The sequence below is a fragment of the Atheta coriaria genome, unplaced genomic scaffold (genome assembly GCF_025399875.1).
Source record: "Atheta coriaria isolate IRGN ID8LTWV9N9 unplaced genomic scaffold, Caltech_Dcor_3.1 hic_scaffold_5_pilon, whole genome shotgun sequence".
NCBI lineage: Eukaryota > Metazoa > Arthropoda > Insecta > Coleoptera > Staphylinidae > Dalotia > Dalotia coriaria.
Genome location: NW_027045447.1, coordinates 2,088,907 through 2,109,092, shown reverse-complemented (window position 1 = coordinate 2,109,092; position 20,186 = coordinate 2,088,907). Strand labels below are relative to the sequence as shown.

The following is a 20,186-nucleotide window of genomic DNA, read 5'->3' as shown; positions in this document are numbered from 1 at the left end:
ACACGCCTGCTTGGACGTTTATTTCCTTCGCTTGATTTGTACGATAAGTAATAATTATATGGTTATGGCGCTGGAGAAGATGTGCGATTAAGCTAACAGTTTGTTATTACATCATGGTAGTTTAAAGTAGTTTTTTATTTATTTAAATTATAAATTTGCATAGTTTACGATGTATTTTTTTAAATTTCAATTTTCTCACTCTTTTAGATGTTAATACAACTTCCTCTTCCGTTTTTTGCGTATATTTTGTATGATATTGATCATTATATGAAGTTATCACCGCTTTTGACTTTAAACAATCGCATATTGTGCAATACACGAAAAACAGCCAAATGGTAAATTCCAGTTAAATAATTTACCGCAGTAAAGAAAGTAGATAGACAATGGCGACTAGTCACCATCGTGTTTTCTTGTGTAAAGAACAATGAAAATATGAATGGATAAAATTAAACACGATGAAATAACAAATAAATGACAATGATGAAAATTATCAAACGAGTGCACAAGAACAACCGATTCTAAAGTGAACTAAATGTGAAATTATATAATTTCATACTCATATGACCATCATTTCTATCGTCTACTTTCTTTTATTCTATTATAAAATTATATTAAATTAATTTTTGCAGAGATTTGTTATGTTGATAATACAATTATTATAATAAGTTATTTTGTGCAATTTGCATTGTTTGGCTTTACAGTTAATTTTTCAATTATTAACAAACACAATCGGTTGCAATATATAATTTGACTCTATTGGTATAAATTGCAGAAACAGTTTATTAAATTAAATGTTTGCTTGAAAGCAAACTATATGTACGATTTGTTCTTCCGTGGCGATGCGCATGTGGAACAGAACGTGTAAACACACACACTTATGAATTATTTATTAGTTTGCACTATGTTTTAGTTTAAAAAGATGCGAAAACTGTGAGAAAAGAATTTAAACATCAATTTTTATATTCATTGCACCTAAATTGTTGGTTGCCTATATTAAATCAGATAAATACACGGAAATAACCTTAAAATTTAATTTTCTCATGAAGTATACACAATATTTTTTCGTAATAATAATAAAATTGATTTTTTTATAAGATTTTTGACTTGTCAACGCACAGGATACCTATTATTTCGGTTATTTTGATGATCATTATTAGCGTTATTATTTGGTTCTTCTTGAAAGAATCACGAACCACACAAACCATAATAATTTATAATAACGAAAACAGCAATGGCACTACTCATGGTAATGCTAATAGAAGCACATAACTGTACCCTGTCGGCGAAACAATAAGCCCATCACCTAGATTCCACAAAAATTTAACCATACAAACGCGCCGCGTATCATAATGCACCGTCATAACGTCACAAATGAATGAGGAATGCGAATCCACCATCTCTCATTAGATTTTACAAGATATTTTACTTACAAAGCGAATATTCTAGTTTACATGTGCAATTTTTATAAAATATGACTAATAATAATTTTTCTACTTCCACCTTTATAGCGTCAGTTTTTCCACGGGTATCCACACAAAAAGTGGTACTTTAAACACGGACGGCCAAGGCCGTGACTAAAGTACTTTAAAGCCACAGTTTATCCACTTGATACTTAATATACAATTAATTAACTGATTATATATAATCTAAAATTTGGCAAATGAATTGAACGAATAACAATAATGTCTTCTAAATATGACTAAGTATAAATTTTATGTACAATATAAATTATAATTTTTCTACTTCCAACTTTAAAGCGTCAGCTTTTTCACGGGTTCCACACAAAAAGTGGTTCTTTAAACTTGGACGTCCAAAGCCGTGACTAAAGTAGTGATTAAAGAAGTTTAGCCACTTGATACTAAATATACTATTAATTAACAGGTTATTTATAATCTAATATTTGGCTAATGAATTGAATGAATAATCATAATGTCTTCTACCGTTACTCATCCGAATTATTTTCCTTTGTCGTCGATTAACTATACACAGTCTTATAATAATAATTAATAAGATAAAAATGACTATACTTAATATACTGGTGATGAAATAAATATTTCCTGTTAATTTACTTAGAAAATCCAAGGAATACGAAGCCAGTGTAAGATTTTCTTTTGGATTTTTCGGTTCAGTTTCAAACAAGTCTATTGGACGTTCTGTAGTTCTTCTTCGAGGCTAAAAAAAACACAATTTAATTAGTATTTAATATACTTTAGATACTTTTACATCAACTTACCATTTTTATGTAATTTTTTCTTTTGAACGGAATACTTGCGATGTTTCTGTTAACCAATGTTTTAGATGAGCAATTTAATGTTATACCGTTGACTAGTCTACTTGCATGCTCAAGTAAACGTGATAAATGGCTTATCTCTAGTAAACACACGATATCTGCCCGTATCAGTCAGTTACAACTAATGTAAGTCGCGATATAAATTATATATAAATATAATTATCATAGAAATATGTTTATTATTATTAATATTACAATTTATTCCATTTAAACTTAGCATCTTTCTTAAGTACATTTGTCATGCGCATTGTGTGGTGTTACTCCGAGTCAGCAACAGTATCGACATCTATGAGCGTTTCGTCTTGCGTTGAATCAACTGCGCTGTCGCCTTTGAGCGACTCCTTCGTGTGGCGCCACTTCATGCGGCGGTTTTGGAACCACACTTTTACCTGTGCGTCCGTCAGTCCCAAGGTGGCTGCCAGTTGCCGACGATCTGGCTTGGTAATATATTTCTGTAGTTGGAAACGTCTTTCGAGGCCTTTGCGTTGTAAATTACTGAAAACTGCTCGGGACCAGGAACGTTTTCGTTTTGCTGCTGATGTTGCACCCGCATGATGAGGGGCGGCAACTTGCATTGGCGGTGACTGTGCGGACAATGTCGTTGGAGATAGCGAAGATAATCCAGATAAACGCACTGAAAATAATATTGAATAAATTATAAAATACAATTTAGAAGATCGAATACTTGGAATTATTTTATGTTTAATTTGTTTTACAAGCGATTTATTTGAAAGCTAATTTAACGACATAAATATTTACGCGCTGAGGCTTGAATGAATCACATTCTGCCCTTGTTGCGCACAAAACAGCTCGTTCTTCATTCATAACACGCCTCGGAAGTTGATACATAGTTTTGCGCTGCTTGTTGATAAAGTGGCGTAATATAAATATCTCCAAAATAACTCACGATTTGTTTACACGTCGCAGCCTAATACTGTTTTCTTAATTCCATGTCGCAAGTAAATTACATCTGCTCCACTGCTTCGAATTTCATGTAACATTAGTTGCCTACGAGTCATGTCAATGCTTGGCTAATGTTGGAGTGTTGTAATCGAACATACGAAATTGTTGAAATGTTATTCCACAAGTGTTTTTAACATTTTTTTAAAACTACATTTGTTAATTAATGTTCAGAACACAATTTAAAGAAAAAAACGTAAATATACGTAAAATTACAGTCTCGGTGAATTTTTAACCGATTCATTATAAAATCTTAAAAAAATATTTTCAATAGTTTGCTTATTTTAATGTAATATTGGTTGCATATGTGTGATGTCAACGCTTGGCCAATGTTGGAGTATTGTTTTGGAACATACAAAAATTTTTATTGGAATTTTCTAATTGGAAATCTCAAACATTTAAAGATACTCCACGGACATTTTTAATACAAAACAATTTTTTATTTGTTTGTAACTCTTTAGAAAACACATTTAACGGTTTAAAATTGTAAAAATGTATTTTTCATTATTAAATCAGGTCTTTCTTCTTGTCTTTTTCAATAATTTTGTTTTTTTAATGTAATATTGGTTGCATATGTATGATGTCAACGCCTGGCCAATGTTGGAGTATTCTAATCGAACATATGCAGAATCTGATTATAATTTTATAAGCCTGTTGAGTGATTTGTACAAAGCGCTCTCGGATTGATTGAATTCGTATTTGTTTTCACAATTTCTCCGCTATTTAGTGCCATATTGCATGTGTTTGTTTCCACAATGATCATCGCGCACATTGCAGATGATTCCCACTGATCTTGAAAACAATTTTCGAAATGTGAATTCAACGAATCGCATAATCGCCACTAATTGATTTTCGTGAAATGTTTTTTAATGATTAATAATCCATAAATCGATGATTTATCACCGGCCAGGATGACATAATGATTTAATATCTCGGCACAAGTTACTGCTACAATCACTCGCGAGTGCGTAAATGTGAGCAGGTTTTTTCTCCCGAAATTTTTCGGTAAATGTTTATGTTTCGCGTGCGCCGCGCGGCGATTTGATTTAATTGCCGTCGATAGCTTTTATTGAAAGCAGATGTAACGTGCGCACACATACACTTTGGGAGCTTTTATCGATTTTCGAATATGCTCGCAATATGCTTGAATATAAACACATTTCAATTACCTACTTTCAAAATGTTTATTGCAATGTAATTGCTACAAACTGAAAGAAATTCCTCGCGGAGATTTTAATTTGCTGTAAAAAGTCATAAACCTCAAAAAAAAATTGAGTTTTGTTTACTTGGATCTAATTATTTCGGTCGAATAAATGCAGCGATTGTTTTTGTTTTATCTTCTGTGGAAGCGCGTGTTCTTCGCGTCGTAAACTTTTATCGCTTCTTCTTCATTTTTGGGCTTGCTGATGCTTGTTGAAGATGGGTTTTGAGTTAGTCCTTTGAATTTATTTTCCTTGCGCACGAATCCATCGTGTTTATTGCTCGCCGGCGAAGAGGACGCTAAGTGTTTGTATAATCGATGTTAATAGACGCGCGGCTTTGTTTACGCGTTGTCTATTAGAGAGGGTGCGCATCGAACATTTGGTTTTTATTTCGCTTTATTATCAACAGAACGCGCACGATGCGGTAAACACGACCATTTCGACCATTTATTTATTTTTATGCGATGTGAGAGAGGAAATCTCAATCGTTTCGTCGTTATTCAACCGACATTTTTAATACGAAACTATTTTTCATTTGTTTATTAATGTTCGGAAAGCACATTTAAAGGTTAAAAAGTGGAAAAATACGTAAACAAACAATCACCCCGAATTTGGAACAGTTTAATTATTAAATCAGTTGTTTTCATCGTATTTTTCATCAATTCTGTTATTGAAATACAATGGTAGGTAGTACGAGAGATTCTGTTATTTTTGTGTATTATTGGTTGCATATGTGTGATGTCAATGAATTGCCAATGTTGGAATATTGTAATCGAACATATAAAAATCTCATAATAACTTTCTAACAGGAAATCTCAATCGTTTAAAAAATATTCCTCACACATTTTAAACGAAACTATTTTATATTTGGTTATTAATGTTCGTAAAGCACATTTAAAGGTTAAAAAGTGGAAAAATACTTAAACAAACAATCACTCCGAATTTTAAACAATTTCATTGTTAAATCCGTTGGTTTTCATTGTCTTCTTTATCAGTTTTGTGGTTTTTGTGTAATATTGGTTGCATATGTATGATGATAACGATTGGCCAATGTTGGAGTATTGTAATCGAACATATGAAAAATCTCATAATAATTTTGTAATAGGAACCATTAATGGTTTAAAAGATATTCCACAAATATTTTTATTACGAAATTATTTTTTATTTGTTTATTAACGTTCAGAAAGCCAATTTAAACGTTAAAAAATGTTAAAATACTCAAACAAACAGTGCCACCGAATTTTTTAATAATTTTATTATTAAGTTAGTTGCTTTTCATTGTCTTTTTCATCAGTTTTGTTATTTTTGTGGAATATTGGTTGCATATGTATGATGACAATGCTTGGCCAATGTTGGAGTATTGTAATCGAACATACGAAAAATCTGATAAAATTTTTTTAATAGGAAACCTTAATCGTTAGTCAACTGATATTATCATTTTTTTATTTGTTTATTAAAGTTCAAAAAGCCAATTTAAAGGCTAAAAAAACAAAAATATCTAAACTAACAGTAGGTATAATAACTGAATTTTGAACCTATTTATTATCAAATTAGTTTTTTTGTCATTTTCGTCTTCATTTTTCCTATTTTTTTTACTAAAAAAATTTCTTCCCCATATTTTTTTGTTTTACTCAACATAAAACCAATACCTACATTTTTTATAGAATTTAGTAAGTGGTGTCCTCTAGCGGCCATAAAACAAAATATTTACCTTGTGGTCTTGTGGGATATGGCCGTATAGGAGTAGTATACACATTTCCGGTTGTAAGCACCCCGAGTCCATTAAACCCATGCAGAAAATCATGTCCGTAGGTATTTTCCGGATACGAATCATTATTTCCGCCGCCTCGGATAGCACAACATCTATACATTGAAGTGACACACTCCACACAGGGCACCACGTGTCCATTATGGTCATGCCCGTCGGATTCATGACTCGCACATCTTCCGGTCTCCACACGCTTGAATCCACGTGCTTTTTCATTGTTTTCTGCATCCGGATTACTCGCCAAGAGTCTTTCAATACCAAACTTGAGTTTAATCTTCTCCGGTTTATTGTTGTTGTTATTACTGTTTGTCACACTGTTGGTCACACTATCACTGCTATCGGACATGATGAGAATTTTGATGTTTTGGGTGGTCCTGTCAATCTGAGAGGGTGTAGGGTGTGTAAACACGCGCGCGCGACACGTTTTGGGCGCTACCGACCGGCGTGTTGTGGTAATCGTCGTGCTAATGAAGCGTAATGACTCGCAACACGCATGCGGCGCTTGCTGAACGCGCTGCGAGTAGGCGGAGCAAGGCGGCGAGGCGTTCCAAGGCGCGCAGCTTCTTCCAACCATTTATCTGGCGATTTGTCTTCATCGGACACACACATCGGACCACATGACTTAAGTTAAGTCACATACGCATGCATGTGTTCATAATTTTTTCTGTGCGAGTTATATGTGTTTGATTTTGATGAAGAAAGGATTTTATGGTTTGTGGACTTTGGTTTGCTTAAAAGTTGGAAACGGCGAACGGAAGCGATGTTTGCTTTGTGTCTTTCAACGCCATCGAGACATAAATAAATGCCGAGGTTTATTGGATTAAGGATTAAGGAATGATGAGGAAATTATCGGTGTATACTTAAATTGACTTTCAGCTTGACTGAAATTAAGTTTACTTAAACTTTATTTAGTTATTTCCAAGATATATTATGATTATTGTATTATTGTTTTTTGTCAATTTACACCGCGAGGTGTTCACAGTTTTATTCGTCCTGGCTGGATCCTTTTTGCGCGTACACACGAAGTGTGCAGTGCGCACGCTCCGCCAATCCGCAGGAGGTATACACGGCGTGCAGGTATACCCGACATAAATAATGCTATTAAAGGTGAGGTCCTGCCAGCAGGTGATCGCGCGGCGCGACTCCCGCGGCGAGAATTACTGCCCGAACGAATAACTATATACTTTATTACATACTAATAACGTGTTCACATTAGCCCGACCGACTCATATTCAACAGCGATTAATCACACACCAACACACACATTCAACACGCATATGGTATGAATATGAATCCTCGCCAATAATGCAATACCAATATCGTTTGCAAAGCAGGGTTATTTACACTATACATAACCTCAATACAGAGTCAAACGTAAAATCTACACTTTAAATTAAATTTTAAGGTTATGTAGAATTTAAAACGCTTGGTATGTGAATGTTTATGTGTGATTTGTTTACGAGTCGAAGAAAGAGCGATGCGCAGCATAGATATGCGCATATATGAGCCCTTTCACTACCGACTGCGTAAATTAGCAATCACTTAGCGACGCGCAGGGCTTTGGTGTTTAATGAGCATAACCTCACTTGGGCGCTTTTTTTTTTCTCTCTCTGCGCATGACAACAACGCTTAGCATCAATTTCGCATTGCGCAGTCGCACGACACGCACGCGCGCGAATTATGCACCATGCACGCGATCTGCAAATGCAAACACGGTGGTATTATGCATGTCACTCGCCCGTTGGCATTAATTAACACGGTGGCAACATTTATTTTAATTGACAAATTTCATCTCGTAAATTTCAGCTAATTTGTATTTGCAGTGAATAAAGTTTAGTATTTTATATTGTATTTGTTTTATTTATTGCTCGTTTGCATAAGTTTATTTCAATTTATTTGTAATTTGAGAGGCAACTGTTTGCGCTCATATTAAATCATTTTTATTTATTTTTATCTTTCTTTGTTTTATTTGACATTTATGCAAGAAATGCTGAGTTTTGAACACCTTTTATGACATAATAGTTATGACAGTATCCATTACACAAAACTTATTAGAAAATCTACGATAGTATCATTCAATCAATAACCAATTGGTGAAGATAATCGAATTCGATATCATAGGAAACATCGGAAATCTTCGATATAAATAATATTAAGTTCTATGTGTGTGCGTGTGTTCTAATGGAAGGAAATCAGCGTGAAATCCGAAAAACGATGCGAGGCACCGCGTCGCCTGCGCTTTGGACAATTTACATTTTTATGAGGCCCCGTCACAAGAGCCCCACGAGCGCAGCGCCCAGCGCGCCACGTGATTTATTTATTGCGTTTAATGGCTCGTTTAAATAACGCTTAAACACATATACGAATATCGATGCGACGCTTTTTTATTGCGGCGCGCGCGCGCGCACAGCGTTTATTATATTTCTTATTAATCACGCATCTTCGCCATCAGGAGGAGGATATCTCCTGCGCGCGCTTTATTAAATCATCGAGCGTGTCACATCGGCAAACGCGACGTCACAAATCGAATTAAAAGTTCGTGCAGCGTGTGTGTGTTGGTCAATCGCGAGTGGTTTATGTCTTTCGGGGCATTCGACACGTCCACTTCGTGCGCGTTCGATTAATTAATTTACATGCGATAATTGTAAGCAACTCGCGATCGTAAATCATTATAATTGGCATTTGCATGGAGGTAATTTTACAGGGTTACCAAATTTACTTAAAATCTTACTTAAATATTGCTTAAAATACAAATTTTTGTTTTTTTACTTCTAAAATCTTTGTTTTTAAGAAAATAATAAAGAAAATTTTAATTTACGAACAAAAAGCAGGATTTATTTGTTGTTTAGTTTAATAATTGATGTAACTGTTTTTTTCTTTGATAATTAAATGACATTCAAGCATATTTTTTATTAAAGTTTCGTGGGAGAATCAAAAATGCGTTATTTTGTGAATTTATTTAATTTTATTTTGTTTTAGATTTGGGAACCCCTGATTAAACAAGAAATCTCTTAGCTATAATCAAAGTTTATTAATTTATGATATTATTGACTAATGACATAATGAACGCAAAGTGATTAAATTTATTTCTACGTCTTCTACTGCTTAGTCTTTAGCATTAGCGCTTGAATGACGAAATAAAAATTACAACGCGAGGTGAGGTCCGCCGAGGTCCATCATCATAAAATTCATAAGTCACCATCGCGCACAATGCTCGTCCTATTAACAAAACGATGAAAAAACTCTCCTCCACACGTTGAGTACGCGCACAGCGCTTAAGTTTGTTAATTTCGCGCTCGAGTATAATTTCCACATAATTTACGAGTTGGAAACGACTGTTTATTATATTTCGGTGGACAACCGGACAGAGTACAAGTTGATTAAGGAAATATAAGTCCGAGGCGCTCGTAAATTGTTTGCGAAACGCAGCGAAACGTAAGAAAAACACCTTTTTATTAGTTTATCTCATCGGGATGCGGCCGGAATCGGAATGCGTGATGGTATGATTAGCGCGCGATTAAAGACGCTGGTTTGTAATTCGATAATTTAATGGTTTACTAATATTACCGGATTTAAACCGAGTGTTTCAATTTGTTATTACCGCATGTGCGGTAAACTATTTCTTGGAAATAGTTTGTGACGCTGATTATTTGCTTTAGATAAGTATTTGACAATGCGTTTGGGCAATTTCACGCAAGTGTACGCATGACGTCGGCGTGGCGGCAATTAACAAATTAGCGCAAAAATGTAATGACATCATGGCCGAATTACCGAGTTAAGCTTCAAATTTATGCGTACTCGTCGGGTGTTTTTTACCGTTGTACTTTACGCAACAAGAACTATGCACAAACCGTGATTAGTATTTACGCAGTTTTATGCGTTTTCGGCGGAAAGCAAATTTGGCCACACGCATGCGTCTTTGAGGAAGTTTCTTGTCGAGGTGATTTAAGCCCAGTGCGCACGGGAGCTCGTAATCTTACTTTTGACGTCAGCGACGGATTTATAAGCTTAATATTGATTTATGTTTTCTTCATTATTTTTTATTTATTTATTTGCATCCACTACAGTTGAAAAAAATTAAAAACTGATTTTTACAGCTTACTTAGTAACTTCACGACCTTACTTAGCTGAAACAAACAAAACGTTTGATAAAATCTTAATTATACTAATGTATTATTTCCTATGTGTGTTTTTTTTATATCTAGTGTATTATTAACATAACTGTATGACATTTTGCGCACATGAAGTGACAAGAATAATTATACTTTAATTTAGTTGTAAATTAATTTTTAAAAATATTTTTCATTTTTTAATATATTTTAATTATTTTCAGGTGTAGCCACCTCTAAAAATGTCCACAGAAGAATATAAAAGGTATTATGAACGAAATGAATTATTTTTGTATTTTTTGTAATTGAAAATGAAACTGCACGCGAAAAAAGAGAAATTGCCATCACGAAGCGCCGACCTTAAAGCAACCTTAAGCAGAAAATTGTCATTAAAGATTTAATAGCCCACATAATTTGCTTTCTCGTGTCTCGTCTGCGGCCGTCGTGAATATGAATAATCACATGCGCACGTTCCATCATTAATTTTATTAGGACTAGATGCATCCTTCGCATGATGACTGCTGAATACTTTCTTTCTCAACTAGGTACTCTCCATGAAACTGAATTTATTTTATGCTTAACAATGCAAAAAATTAGCCTGAAAATAAATAAAACTTAAACTTAAAACTTATTAAATTTTGTTCCACTTTATACACGAAAATATTTGAAAATGTTGGTGGTATGTAGATGCGCTGCGCCTTCTCGTGTTGCATTGGATTTAAATTTGTTTTGAAGGCTGCGTGCGTATCGCTGTCATAAATATACTGATCCTGGCGTGCGACCGACCGGCACAATGCTGGAAATATCACTTTACACTTTATTGGTGGCGTTTTATAATCGGTTATGGTATGAAACGCGAGGTAATCTAGTGTTATTGTGTTTGGGAGTGCGTAATTACTTGTGCTCATACTTTTCAATCATGTAATAAAACATTCAATTGTTATTTTTGGCATTGTGTGATATTTTCATACCGGAAATAGAATTATATTACCTACTAATTCAAAATTTTAGTAATTTATATAATAAACACCAAAAAATCACTTAAAACATTTATTTTTAAAATTACAATAAATATTAAATATTATTATCTTAATCTGCGAGGTAATTTAACAATTAATCAAGCTGTTATTCACATGCATATCATAAATATAAATATAAATAATTTTTGAGCCCTCAACTAGCATCTACACACACCAAAATTTGTTTCCACATGTTTCAGAACTAAATTAAGTTAATTAACTACATGAATGCGTCCCTTGTTGGTTCTTCGTGTAGCCACCTACATCTTGGTTGCATTCCGGGCACAATATTGTTCGTTCTCGTAGCATTTGCATGTCGCCGAGCGCGGGAGAGCGTGCACGCAGAGAGTTAAAGTGTAACATGACACGAATAGCTCGCGATCGCTTCGGTTCGGAGTAAATTACTTAGAAATGTATAATTGTCTGATTGATGCGGCGGTAGTCGACGGTGTGGTAGCGCGTGTACGCCTCGGACAGGCTAACCAGAGCGTCAAGCATCGCCTCTGCGTTGACATGCGGCGTCATGTCCACGGTAGGCCCGTCGAAATTCAGCCCACCTTGGTTTTCGTACACGGTGCGTTTCTGGCGTTGTGGACGGCGGATACGCACTGGTCTTCGACGACGGCGGCGACGTCTGGCAGCCGTCGTCACTGGAGCTGCTGTTGTTTGTTGGATGACAATAATCTTCTTGCTGTGGCCTTTGTCCTTTAGACTCTGTACGACGAGACATAGGAGATATCCACCGAAGGCTAGGAAGGCTAATGTGGTGATGGACATTTGGAAAATTGATCCAATGCCTTTTTTTCCTTTTTCCTCTGCTTCCCAACCGCCTCGATTTAGGGATGTGCTGGTTTTCGATCGTGGTTTTGATCTTCTTCTAAGCGCCATAGCGACTGGACCCGAGGAGGTATTCCCACGTGACTCCATTTCTTCAATATCTTCTGATTCGTCTTCATCTGGGATGTCCACTGATGGTAACTCAAACTTGTTTTTGACACTCAATAACTGATCGATTGATAGTTCGCTTAAGGTTCTGATGTCGTAGGAATTTGAGAAGTCCTGTGAACTTGCGATTTGTATCACGATTAGATAGCATGTTAGCCGCGCGCCGCGGAGCATCTTGCATCGGCTCCAACGAGCGTCGGATCGCAACTAAACTCATTTTTCGCGAATCCGCGCAAGCATGGCAGAAGATACCAGAGCACACATTCATTTCTTGGGTGTCTTCATTTCTATCCTCTTCTTGCGAGCGCTTTTTGCTTGCTGTGCGCGGTGTGTTGAAAAAAGAGGAGCAATTATCCACGTTGACATGGAAAATTATCGAAGCTACTTTACTCTTCTTTACTCTTCGAACAAAAGTAATTCGCCGTCGGTGTGTTGTCGCACATGACCTACCAAGAATACTCAGCCAAGCATGTGCATGTGCTTTATCTCACTCACTTCTTTGTGTGGATGCGCGGGTTGTTGTACAGCGGTTTGAGTTAGTCGTAATCTGTCTGTCGCAAAATGAACATCAGGACGTTGGCGATATTTCTGCTAGTAGTGTTTTGTATTGGTCCTGAAGTAGTCAGAGGAGATGAAGGAGTTTTTGGGAAGATTAAATCAGGATTTGCTTACGCTGGGAAGATTCTTGGTTTGGATCGGGCTAGTGAGGTGGCCCAACTTGTCAGTCAAGCATTCGGAGGAAGATCCGCTAGGAAAGGAGATACTGGAGACCCTGGGAATACATTATTCAGTGGGTTCCTGAGGGTTTTAGGGTTTGATACCAAAAGAATTGGAGCTATTGCAGTTAATGCAATAATCTTCATCGCACAAATTGTAAGTTTAATAAAATAACATCCTCCTAACTTCAATACTGATTATTTTTTAGATAAGTACATCATTAGCAAAACCTCCCCCGGCTTTTGTCTCCTCTGAAAGAAATTTTGATGGTACACCTCTGGATTGGATGCTGGCCAACTCCCAAGTACAAAGTTATCTCTCCCACGCCAAAAACAAGAACCTCCCTAATAGAATCATCAATTATCTTCAAGATGGCAACGAATATCAGAACACAGGATGTATCCAGTTGTTGATTTGTAAAAGTGCTCCTTTCATCTGGGGAATGCAACGCGCCCTCAACGCCAAAGGCAAAAATATTAAAAAGGGTAAAGCTGTGTTGACAGAATATCTGCCTACGTATGATGAAATTGCTGATCATGGAGATGCTTGTGAAGTTAAGTATCCTCATTGTAAACTTTACATTTAGGAATATATTTAATTAATTTATTTATTTGACGATTAACGTATGTGGATAATAAATATCTAAGTAATTATTTGGCTTGTTTTTTCACTCCTATGAAGTATTCTTCTTCCTCGCGGCATAATCGGAGTTTGTCATGGGATTTTCCTGATTTTAAGTCACAGATCATTTGAAAACGGCATTTGTTTTCTTTGCATGATGGTCGTACTGGACTTGACTTGAAAAAATATCTAAAAAAATTAAAAATCAATAAAAAACAACAAAAACAAGAAAAAACATTTTTATTTTACCTTTGAAATTTATTGAAAACTTTATCATCAATAATCATTTGATTGACAAGATTTGACCAATCTGCGGGACGTAGTGTTCTCATACCATAATCAGCTCGAGCTGTATATAATTTCCTCCAATTCGTTGGGGTTTCTTTAGGGGCGGAATTTGCTTTATCCAAATCAAGAATCCACGTCTCATGATCGATGACTTCCTAAAATTAATTTTAAAAGAAAGTTTTAAGAATTTAAAAATTCAATTTTTTAATGTTTTAAATCGCGTTGTAGTCTTTCTGGCCTAGTTCTGAATTTTGCTGAGCAATGTCACAAAACTAGATGCCCATGCGGGTGTAACTCATTAGCCGCGCACGAAATACACTTTATAGAAATGGAAACATATGGAAACTCACTCTCAACGAGCTTGGATGATCTCCATCAACATAATAGATCCGATAACCAGGATTCAAATTTTCATACGTGGTCACTGATGGGCCAATATAGGCTATAGCAGTTGCTCTACCTGAAAGCTCAACAAAAAATCAGGTAAGTGATGCAATTATATCATACGCAGGTTCCAAAGATGACTGCTAATAATAGTTATTATCAACTTGTTAGTTAATATCCAACGAGTGGAACAATTGTCATTTTGTAAAACAAATTATGATCAAATGATTGCGTTTCGCTTTGAAATCAAGACGTAACAACGCCGCAGTCAATTTGAAAGAAACCGTAAGACATCATCTCAAAAGTGTGTTGACTTACTGGTGAACTCATCATCGTAGAACAATTCAAACTCGTCATTGTGCGTATGCCCGAAGAACTGTGCCACGACGGTGTTGCGGAATCGGTTGATAATATCGTAATAGTTCTTCGACCATACTTTGATGCAATCGCCGGCGCCGGGTGGAATGTGACCTGCGAATTGTTAAAGCACCATCATCACAAAAATCGCGACGCGTGAAGAGACTTGCCTATGATGTGCACCTTTTCGTCATTGCTTTCAGCGGCAGTCAGTTCATACACGAGCCATTTGAGCTCCTTGGCCGGATCGGTGCTGTTCAACACCAGCCACCTAATCGAAAACGACAAAGCAGATAGAAACGATGCGCTCATTAGACACAATCTTACCAGCTGAAAGCGTGGCAATAGTTCATGTTCAAGGAGATGAGACGAAATTTTGGCCGGATTAGCACCGAATAGAAGCCGCCGTGGATTAGCGTCGTGTTGGTTTCCGGCGGCAGCCATTTTGCCCACTCGCGGGAAACTGCTTCGTAGACCCAGTCAGCTGATTGCGTTTGGGCTTTCATCCATGGCGGTGGAAAACTAATAAATTTACAATAAATAAATAATTAATCATGCAAGTCATTGCTATAAATATGCAATATCATCATTAATAAACAAATATTTAATATTCATTGCGAGAACTTGTCGGGTTTCGGGTTTTACGTGTTTTATTTAGTACACATCTTGTCGAGTCATGTTTGAAATGTTGAAATCGTGTTAAAAAAAGAAATGAACCGGTGAGAAACCGCAAGGTGATCTTGAAAAATATGTTTACAAGAGCATGTTAACAATTCTAACAAAAGTGAAACTTTTTTTTTGTATATTTTTTATCCTAAATATAAAGTAAAACAATTTGTCGCAGTAATTATCACCTAGAATGTCGCAAATCGATGTGTATTAATTTTTAATAACATGTTGTTCATTTCGCAGTTAATTGCGCACGTTTGATTGACTCAACTTAATGACAGTGACCAGTTTGTTCACTTATCGATGCAATGGAAATTTTGAATGGTTATATTGATGTTTTTAATATTCATGTTCATACCAAAGTCTAAGTGTACTTGAGAAAGTGTATATTAAACGATAAATTGTCAAAATTTCCAATTATCACACTTAATATACAATAGAAAATTATTTTTAGCAAAGTACGTACTTGCCTGCGGGTACACCTTCGTGATTCCCCAAGGTCGGGAAAATTGGCACGCCTGGAAAAGCCCCAACTAAGTCCCCGATTGTGTCACGAATATTTTCTAATGTTTGTTGTTTGGTTTGACGCCATATGTCATGCGGGGGAATGTCCCCGGTCCAAATAATATAATCAATGTCCTTGAAATTGAAATTTATATAATTTTACATTAATTATAATTAATTTTTAAAGATATTACATTATGTTTCGTTGAGATGTGTTCCAACATGTTATCTATGAGTAATTTCGGTGTATCACATTTTAAATAAGATCCATATCTTAAAAAAAAGTTTTAAAAGTTTTATTAAAAAGATTTTTTAAATTTCTATTTGTAATACCTTCCAGCAGTAACAACACTCTCATTTTTCATCGGAAAACTACTAAAATTACGACAACATAAAGGTTCCTGGCAGTTGGCAACACTGCCCTCTTGATATTCAGGATCATAGTGCGTGTCGGACAGATGCAGGACTTTAAACACCGGTCCATCCTCCTACAACCACAATGCCCATCTAATATCCATTAAATTCCACTCAAAATATGTAATCAACAAAAATCACACGCATACGGAAGGTCACCTCACTCGGATTACGCAACAACACCGCGAATATTGTAGTAATATCGTAATAATAATAGATAAACCTATATTAGAATGGCAATTAGTTGTTGGCTGGTGTGTTACTGTATAGGAGGTAATTGTACAATGTACGTGTAATTACGCGCGGTTTGTTTATTAATTACAATTCTAGCATTGTGGTCATACGTACCGGAGGTGGAGGCGAATCCCAGATATCGTAATTGTAATCGTTGTTACTCGCGTGGAAATCGCGCTTCGGCTCCGGTGGCAACTCAATATGCCAATCGTGTGTTGGATTATCAACAAGGCCGCATTTTTCACCCAGTAGCAATGCGCAAATCTTCTCTGAGCCTAAATTTAATAATTGTAATTAGCACATTTACGCACGCAACTTGCACAACAAACAAACAAATAAGTTTTGTTTAACTAAAACTATAAATTATTAAAAATTAAAAAAAATTCTTAGAATGTTTTTCCATGTTTTTAAAAATATTATTGCCAATACAAAAATAACTATGATAAATATTATTGCAGACGTTAAATATGCAAGTAGTTATTTTTTTAATTAGTTGCATTTAATAAACAGTCACTTACTGAGCGTGCATATTTTCAAAGCGGGCAAAACAACAGGTCCGTAGGTATCAAACATTCCAGAACAGACAACTTCGACGGCGATGTTCAGCGACACACAAACACCCACAAATTTATCTTTCAAGTCTTCGATGGTCGCGTTCTCATTGTTGACTTCGCCTCGCATCAGTGTTATACCTGTAGATGTGTTGAATGTTGCAATATACGCTTGATTATATTCTTTTACTTTAATGTTAAGGCCACTTTACGTAACACCTAAGATTGAGTTTTAATGGAAAGATTACCTAATCGGCAAGAAGCACAAGACAGTTTGGATGTGAGCGTCTCGAGCTGACTGTGCAAACCATCAACATCTTCATCTTCATTTTCATCTAATTCTTTATTCTATAAAAATATTTTTTAATTTTTTTGCTAAATTTTATTTTGAATAATTACATCTTTAGTTTTTTGAGGCAGTGTGTGATTTTTCGCATTCCCAGCTTGTAAAATCGGTTCGTTGTGTTGAAGTTGTTGGTAATCCCAAGGATCATCAAAGTTCTCGATCGTAATCGTTTCGATTGGTGTTGCATTCACTTCACTTTCATCTGTTAGTATTGTAATTAACACTAGAAATCCTAACAGCACTAATCGCGTACACATAGTATTATTATGATGATTAGCGCGCATTTTGTGTTACTAGCATGACCGATTCGCGACCCGACGCGATGCAACAATTAGCCGCGACTGACCTGGGAGACAACTTGCCGTTCTTTATTATTGTCGATTTTTTCCCAACTTTTTGTGACCCAAGGCTAACTACTCACACTCTCGCAGGTCGCATCGGACTTAGCCATTAAGCACGCCGTTGGTATTATTACAGCTAGTAATGTGATCGTGTTCGGAGACATAGAATAAAATTAACGAAATTTGTTTTTAAATTTTTTTGATTTTGAGTTTTGATGTTTGCTGCTCAGTTGCAGGCGGCAACTGATGAACTGCAATGGAAATTGTAACTCACTCACGAACAGGACAAAATCGTGCAGGAAGCTCTTATCAAGATCGAAACTAATACAAGTTTAATGCATTCCGCATTGTTTGGTAACATTAAACACGGCGCAACTTTAATTGACTTAAATATTTATATGAATAAAACATTGGGTATAAACAACGCTATCTAAATTATGCAAATCATCATTTGATGCTACAATTGTTTTTGGCTCGGAATAGTAATCATGATTAATCAGTAATCGGTAAGTAATAAATATGTGGATTGTTTTTAGGTCGACTATTCTGTTTGATGAAAATGTACCTGCTGCGTATTACATTACGTTGCTTGAATGAACTGCAATTAATTATGATTAGGTTGCATAATTCTAGGAAACTTTGAACAAAAAGTGCGTTTTGTGCGATGTGCAAACCGCACTAGCATTGCAAACATACTAATTATTAATTGCAAACGTCATAAATAGATAAACAGTTGTTTCACTGATGTCACATGAGACAAAATAATTACAGAAATTATGATTTATTGTGCCGAGAAACCGCAAATCACGGATATCTTCTAGACTATAAGCACTAACAACTAACGGATCGAAGTCTATGAATGTTCAGAAAAGTATTTATAGGAAAAAAAATTCAGAAATCATCTAAAAGTACTAATTTTCTAACTTTTTTTAAATGCGTATATCTCGCCAAATAAAGACAATAGAGAGGAACGGATTAAAATTTCTCAATCTACGAGAAATGTTCTATTATCTAAGCTATTCGGTAGATAAGGCATTCACTCTGCATTCACTCTCATACTGTGCTTTGTTTTCAAGATTTATTCGAGAAAACGCAATATATCTCTGGTATCAATGAGATAATTTTGGGTTTTAAAACGTAATATTGTAGTTTATCATTTGTAGATTTTTCGTATGTATTCCACCCTCGAAAGCTTCCAAAAGTGCTCTAAAATGCCCTTTAAAATGAAATTTTTTTGAATATTTTCTGCTTTGTAATGGAAAACATCCTATATCTTTTGTGCTAAATGGGTGATAGAAATATATGCTACGTCATATTATACTCCAAAGGACCTTATATCACATGGATACATATTCTATCATGTATCTTTCTGGGAATATTTTAAAATATACATCAAAAGAGCTACTTATAATCTTTCTCAATAAATTTTATTTTTGATCGAAGAATAACGTCAAATCTTTTTTTCCTAAAACTTTTTTTTTCAGAATGTAGAAGAAAATGTGATTTTGAATACTTTATCTTAATAAATTTTGGTTCTATTATTTACCATTTTATTAATAATCATTTTATTTTAATTCGCGTCTGTGCGAATTCACACATTTTTCGTTAAACTGGTCAATGGGCCGAAATGATCAGTGCTAGTATAAAATTGTTTTGAAATATTTTATAATTGAAATTTAACAAACTATCAAAATCCGAAATCAGAACTTGAAAATTTAAATTTTTAATTTTTGATAAAATAATGAAAAGTATTGCCATTTTTATGGCCAAATATTTTTACGGTTTAATGATTTTTATGACATAAATTATGAAATTCTGAATTTTTTTTATTATAATAAATCAAAACAGTGCAAATTATGTATTATAGTAAATTTTATTTCTACAATCATTATTCACAGCCCTATTGTCGCAGGAATTGATAAAATCGAATTCAAACCAAATTTAGCGTATACCTCTTAAACCAAAAGTGTAATTAAAATAATGTACCAAAATATTTAATTCATATAATTGTGCTTTTTCATATTCATCTATAAAAACTTCATTTTTTTAAATTTTTTGTGCCAATTTAAATAATTAATTTAAATGTGGCGGAGGTGCCGGCCGGGGTTTAGCAAATTGTACAATTTATTTTTAAAAGCTAATAATACCATTGGGTAGTAAAACTTGTAATTACCTTATTTACCAAACTTGCAACTTAATAACTTTAATCGTTTACCAAAGCAAACGCTTGCATTGATTTGCCATCGTTTTAATAGAGTACCGTTTCACAACGATAACTTGTGAGGGTATAGCGTACAGTTCAGTGTTTACTTTGCTTATTATTATTATATACTGTTAAATAACGTATACTTGAAGTCCGATTCAATCATCAAATATCTCAAGAACTAATAAAGATAATCAAGAACTGAAAAGTACATTGCATTTTGCAGGCGATACTGCAAATTTTATTTTTTTGATATTCTTTGCA

General features: G+C 35.0%; 4 protein-coding genes across 4 annotated transcripts; 1 reads left to right on the top strand and 3 right to left on the bottom strand.

Moving 5' to 3' along the window:
* Positions 1 to 1,403: 1,403 nt before the first annotated feature.
* Positions 1,404 to 6,675, bottom strand: H2.0 (Homeodomain protein 2.0). Its single transcript, XM_065303782.1, has 3 exons — positions 6,164 to 6,675; positions 2,234 to 2,924; positions 1,404 to 2,172 (listed from the first exon to the last, which is right to left on the bottom strand). Exons 1-2 carry the CDS (start codon positions 6,564 to 6,566, stop codon positions 2,548 to 2,550), a joined length of 780 nt encoding a protein of 259 aa, XP_065159854.1. The 5' UTR covers positions 6,567 to 6,675; the 3' UTR covers positions 1,404 to 2,172; positions 2,234 to 2,547.
* Positions 6,676 to 11,366: 4,691 nt separating this feature from the next.
* Positions 11,367 to 12,467, bottom strand: LOC135792957 (uncharacterized). The gene has a single exon (XM_065303783.1). The coding sequence runs from the start codon at positions 12,465 to 12,467 to the stop codon at positions 11,754 to 11,756; it is 714 nt and encodes a 237-aa protein (XP_065159855.1). The 3' UTR covers positions 11,367 to 11,753.
* A 387-nt stretch (positions 12,468 to 12,854) lies between these two features.
* Positions 12,855 to 13,663, top strand: LOC135792958 (uncharacterized). Its single transcript, XM_065303784.1, has 2 exons — positions 12,855 to 13,166; positions 13,219 to 13,663. The coding sequence occupies exons 1-2, from the start codon at positions 12,855 to 12,857 to the stop codon at positions 13,594 to 13,596; spliced, it is 690 nt and encodes a 229-aa protein (XP_065159856.1). The 3' UTR covers positions 13,597 to 13,663.
* Positions 13,600 to 18,030, bottom strand: LOC135792954 (sphingomyelin phosphodiesterase-like). The gene is made up of 13 exons (XM_065303776.1): positions 17,432 to 18,030; positions 17,281 to 17,380; positions 17,000 to 17,173; positions 16,596 to 16,756; positions 16,167 to 16,321; positions 16,028 to 16,106; positions 15,796 to 15,968; positions 14,988 to 15,182; positions 14,831 to 14,931; positions 14,622 to 14,774; positions 14,270 to 14,379; positions 13,881 to 14,074; positions 13,600 to 13,820 (listed from the first exon to the last, which is right to left on the bottom strand). Exons 1-13 carry the CDS (start codon positions 17,660 to 17,662, stop codon positions 13,661 to 13,663), a joined length of 1,986 nt encoding a protein of 661 aa, XP_065159848.1. The 5' UTR covers positions 17,663 to 18,030; the 3' UTR covers positions 13,600 to 13,660.
* Positions 18,031 to 20,186: the final 2,156 nt, after the last annotated feature.

Excerpts from the sequence above, each read along its gene's own strand:
- LOC135792958 (XM_065303784.1), top strand. The coding sequence starts at position 12,855 with ATGAACATCAGGACGTTGGCGATATTTCTGCTAGTAGTGTTTTGTATT. Across the intron at positions 13,167-13,218 it reads TAATCTTCATCGCACAAATT|ATAAGTACATCATTAGCAAA; the intron begins GTAAGTTTAATA and ends ATTATTTTTTAG.
- H2.0 (XM_065303782.1), bottom strand. The coding sequence starts at position 6,566 with ATGTCCGATAGCAGTGATAGTGTGACCAACAGTGTGACAAACAGTAAT. Across the intron at positions 2,925-6,163 it reads ATATCCCACAAGACCACAAG|TGCGTTTATCTGGATTATCT; the intron begins GTAAATATTTTG and ends TATTATTTTCAG.
- LOC135792954 (XM_065303776.1), bottom strand. The coding sequence starts at position 17,662 with ATGCGCGCTAATCATCATAATAATACTATGTGTACGCGATTAGTGCTG. Across the intron at positions 17,381-17,431 it reads TGCCTCAAAAAACTAAAGAT|AATAAAGAATTAGATGAAAA; the intron begins GTAATTATTCAA and ends ATATTTTTATAG. Across the intron at positions 16,107-16,166 it reads AGTGTTGTTACTGCTGGAAG|ATATGGATCTTATTTAAAAT; the intron begins GTATTACAAATA and ends CTTTTTTTTAAG.
- LOC135792957 (XM_065303783.1), bottom strand. The coding sequence starts at position 12,467 with ATGCTCCGCGGCGCGCGGCTAACATGCTATCTAATCGTGATACAAATC.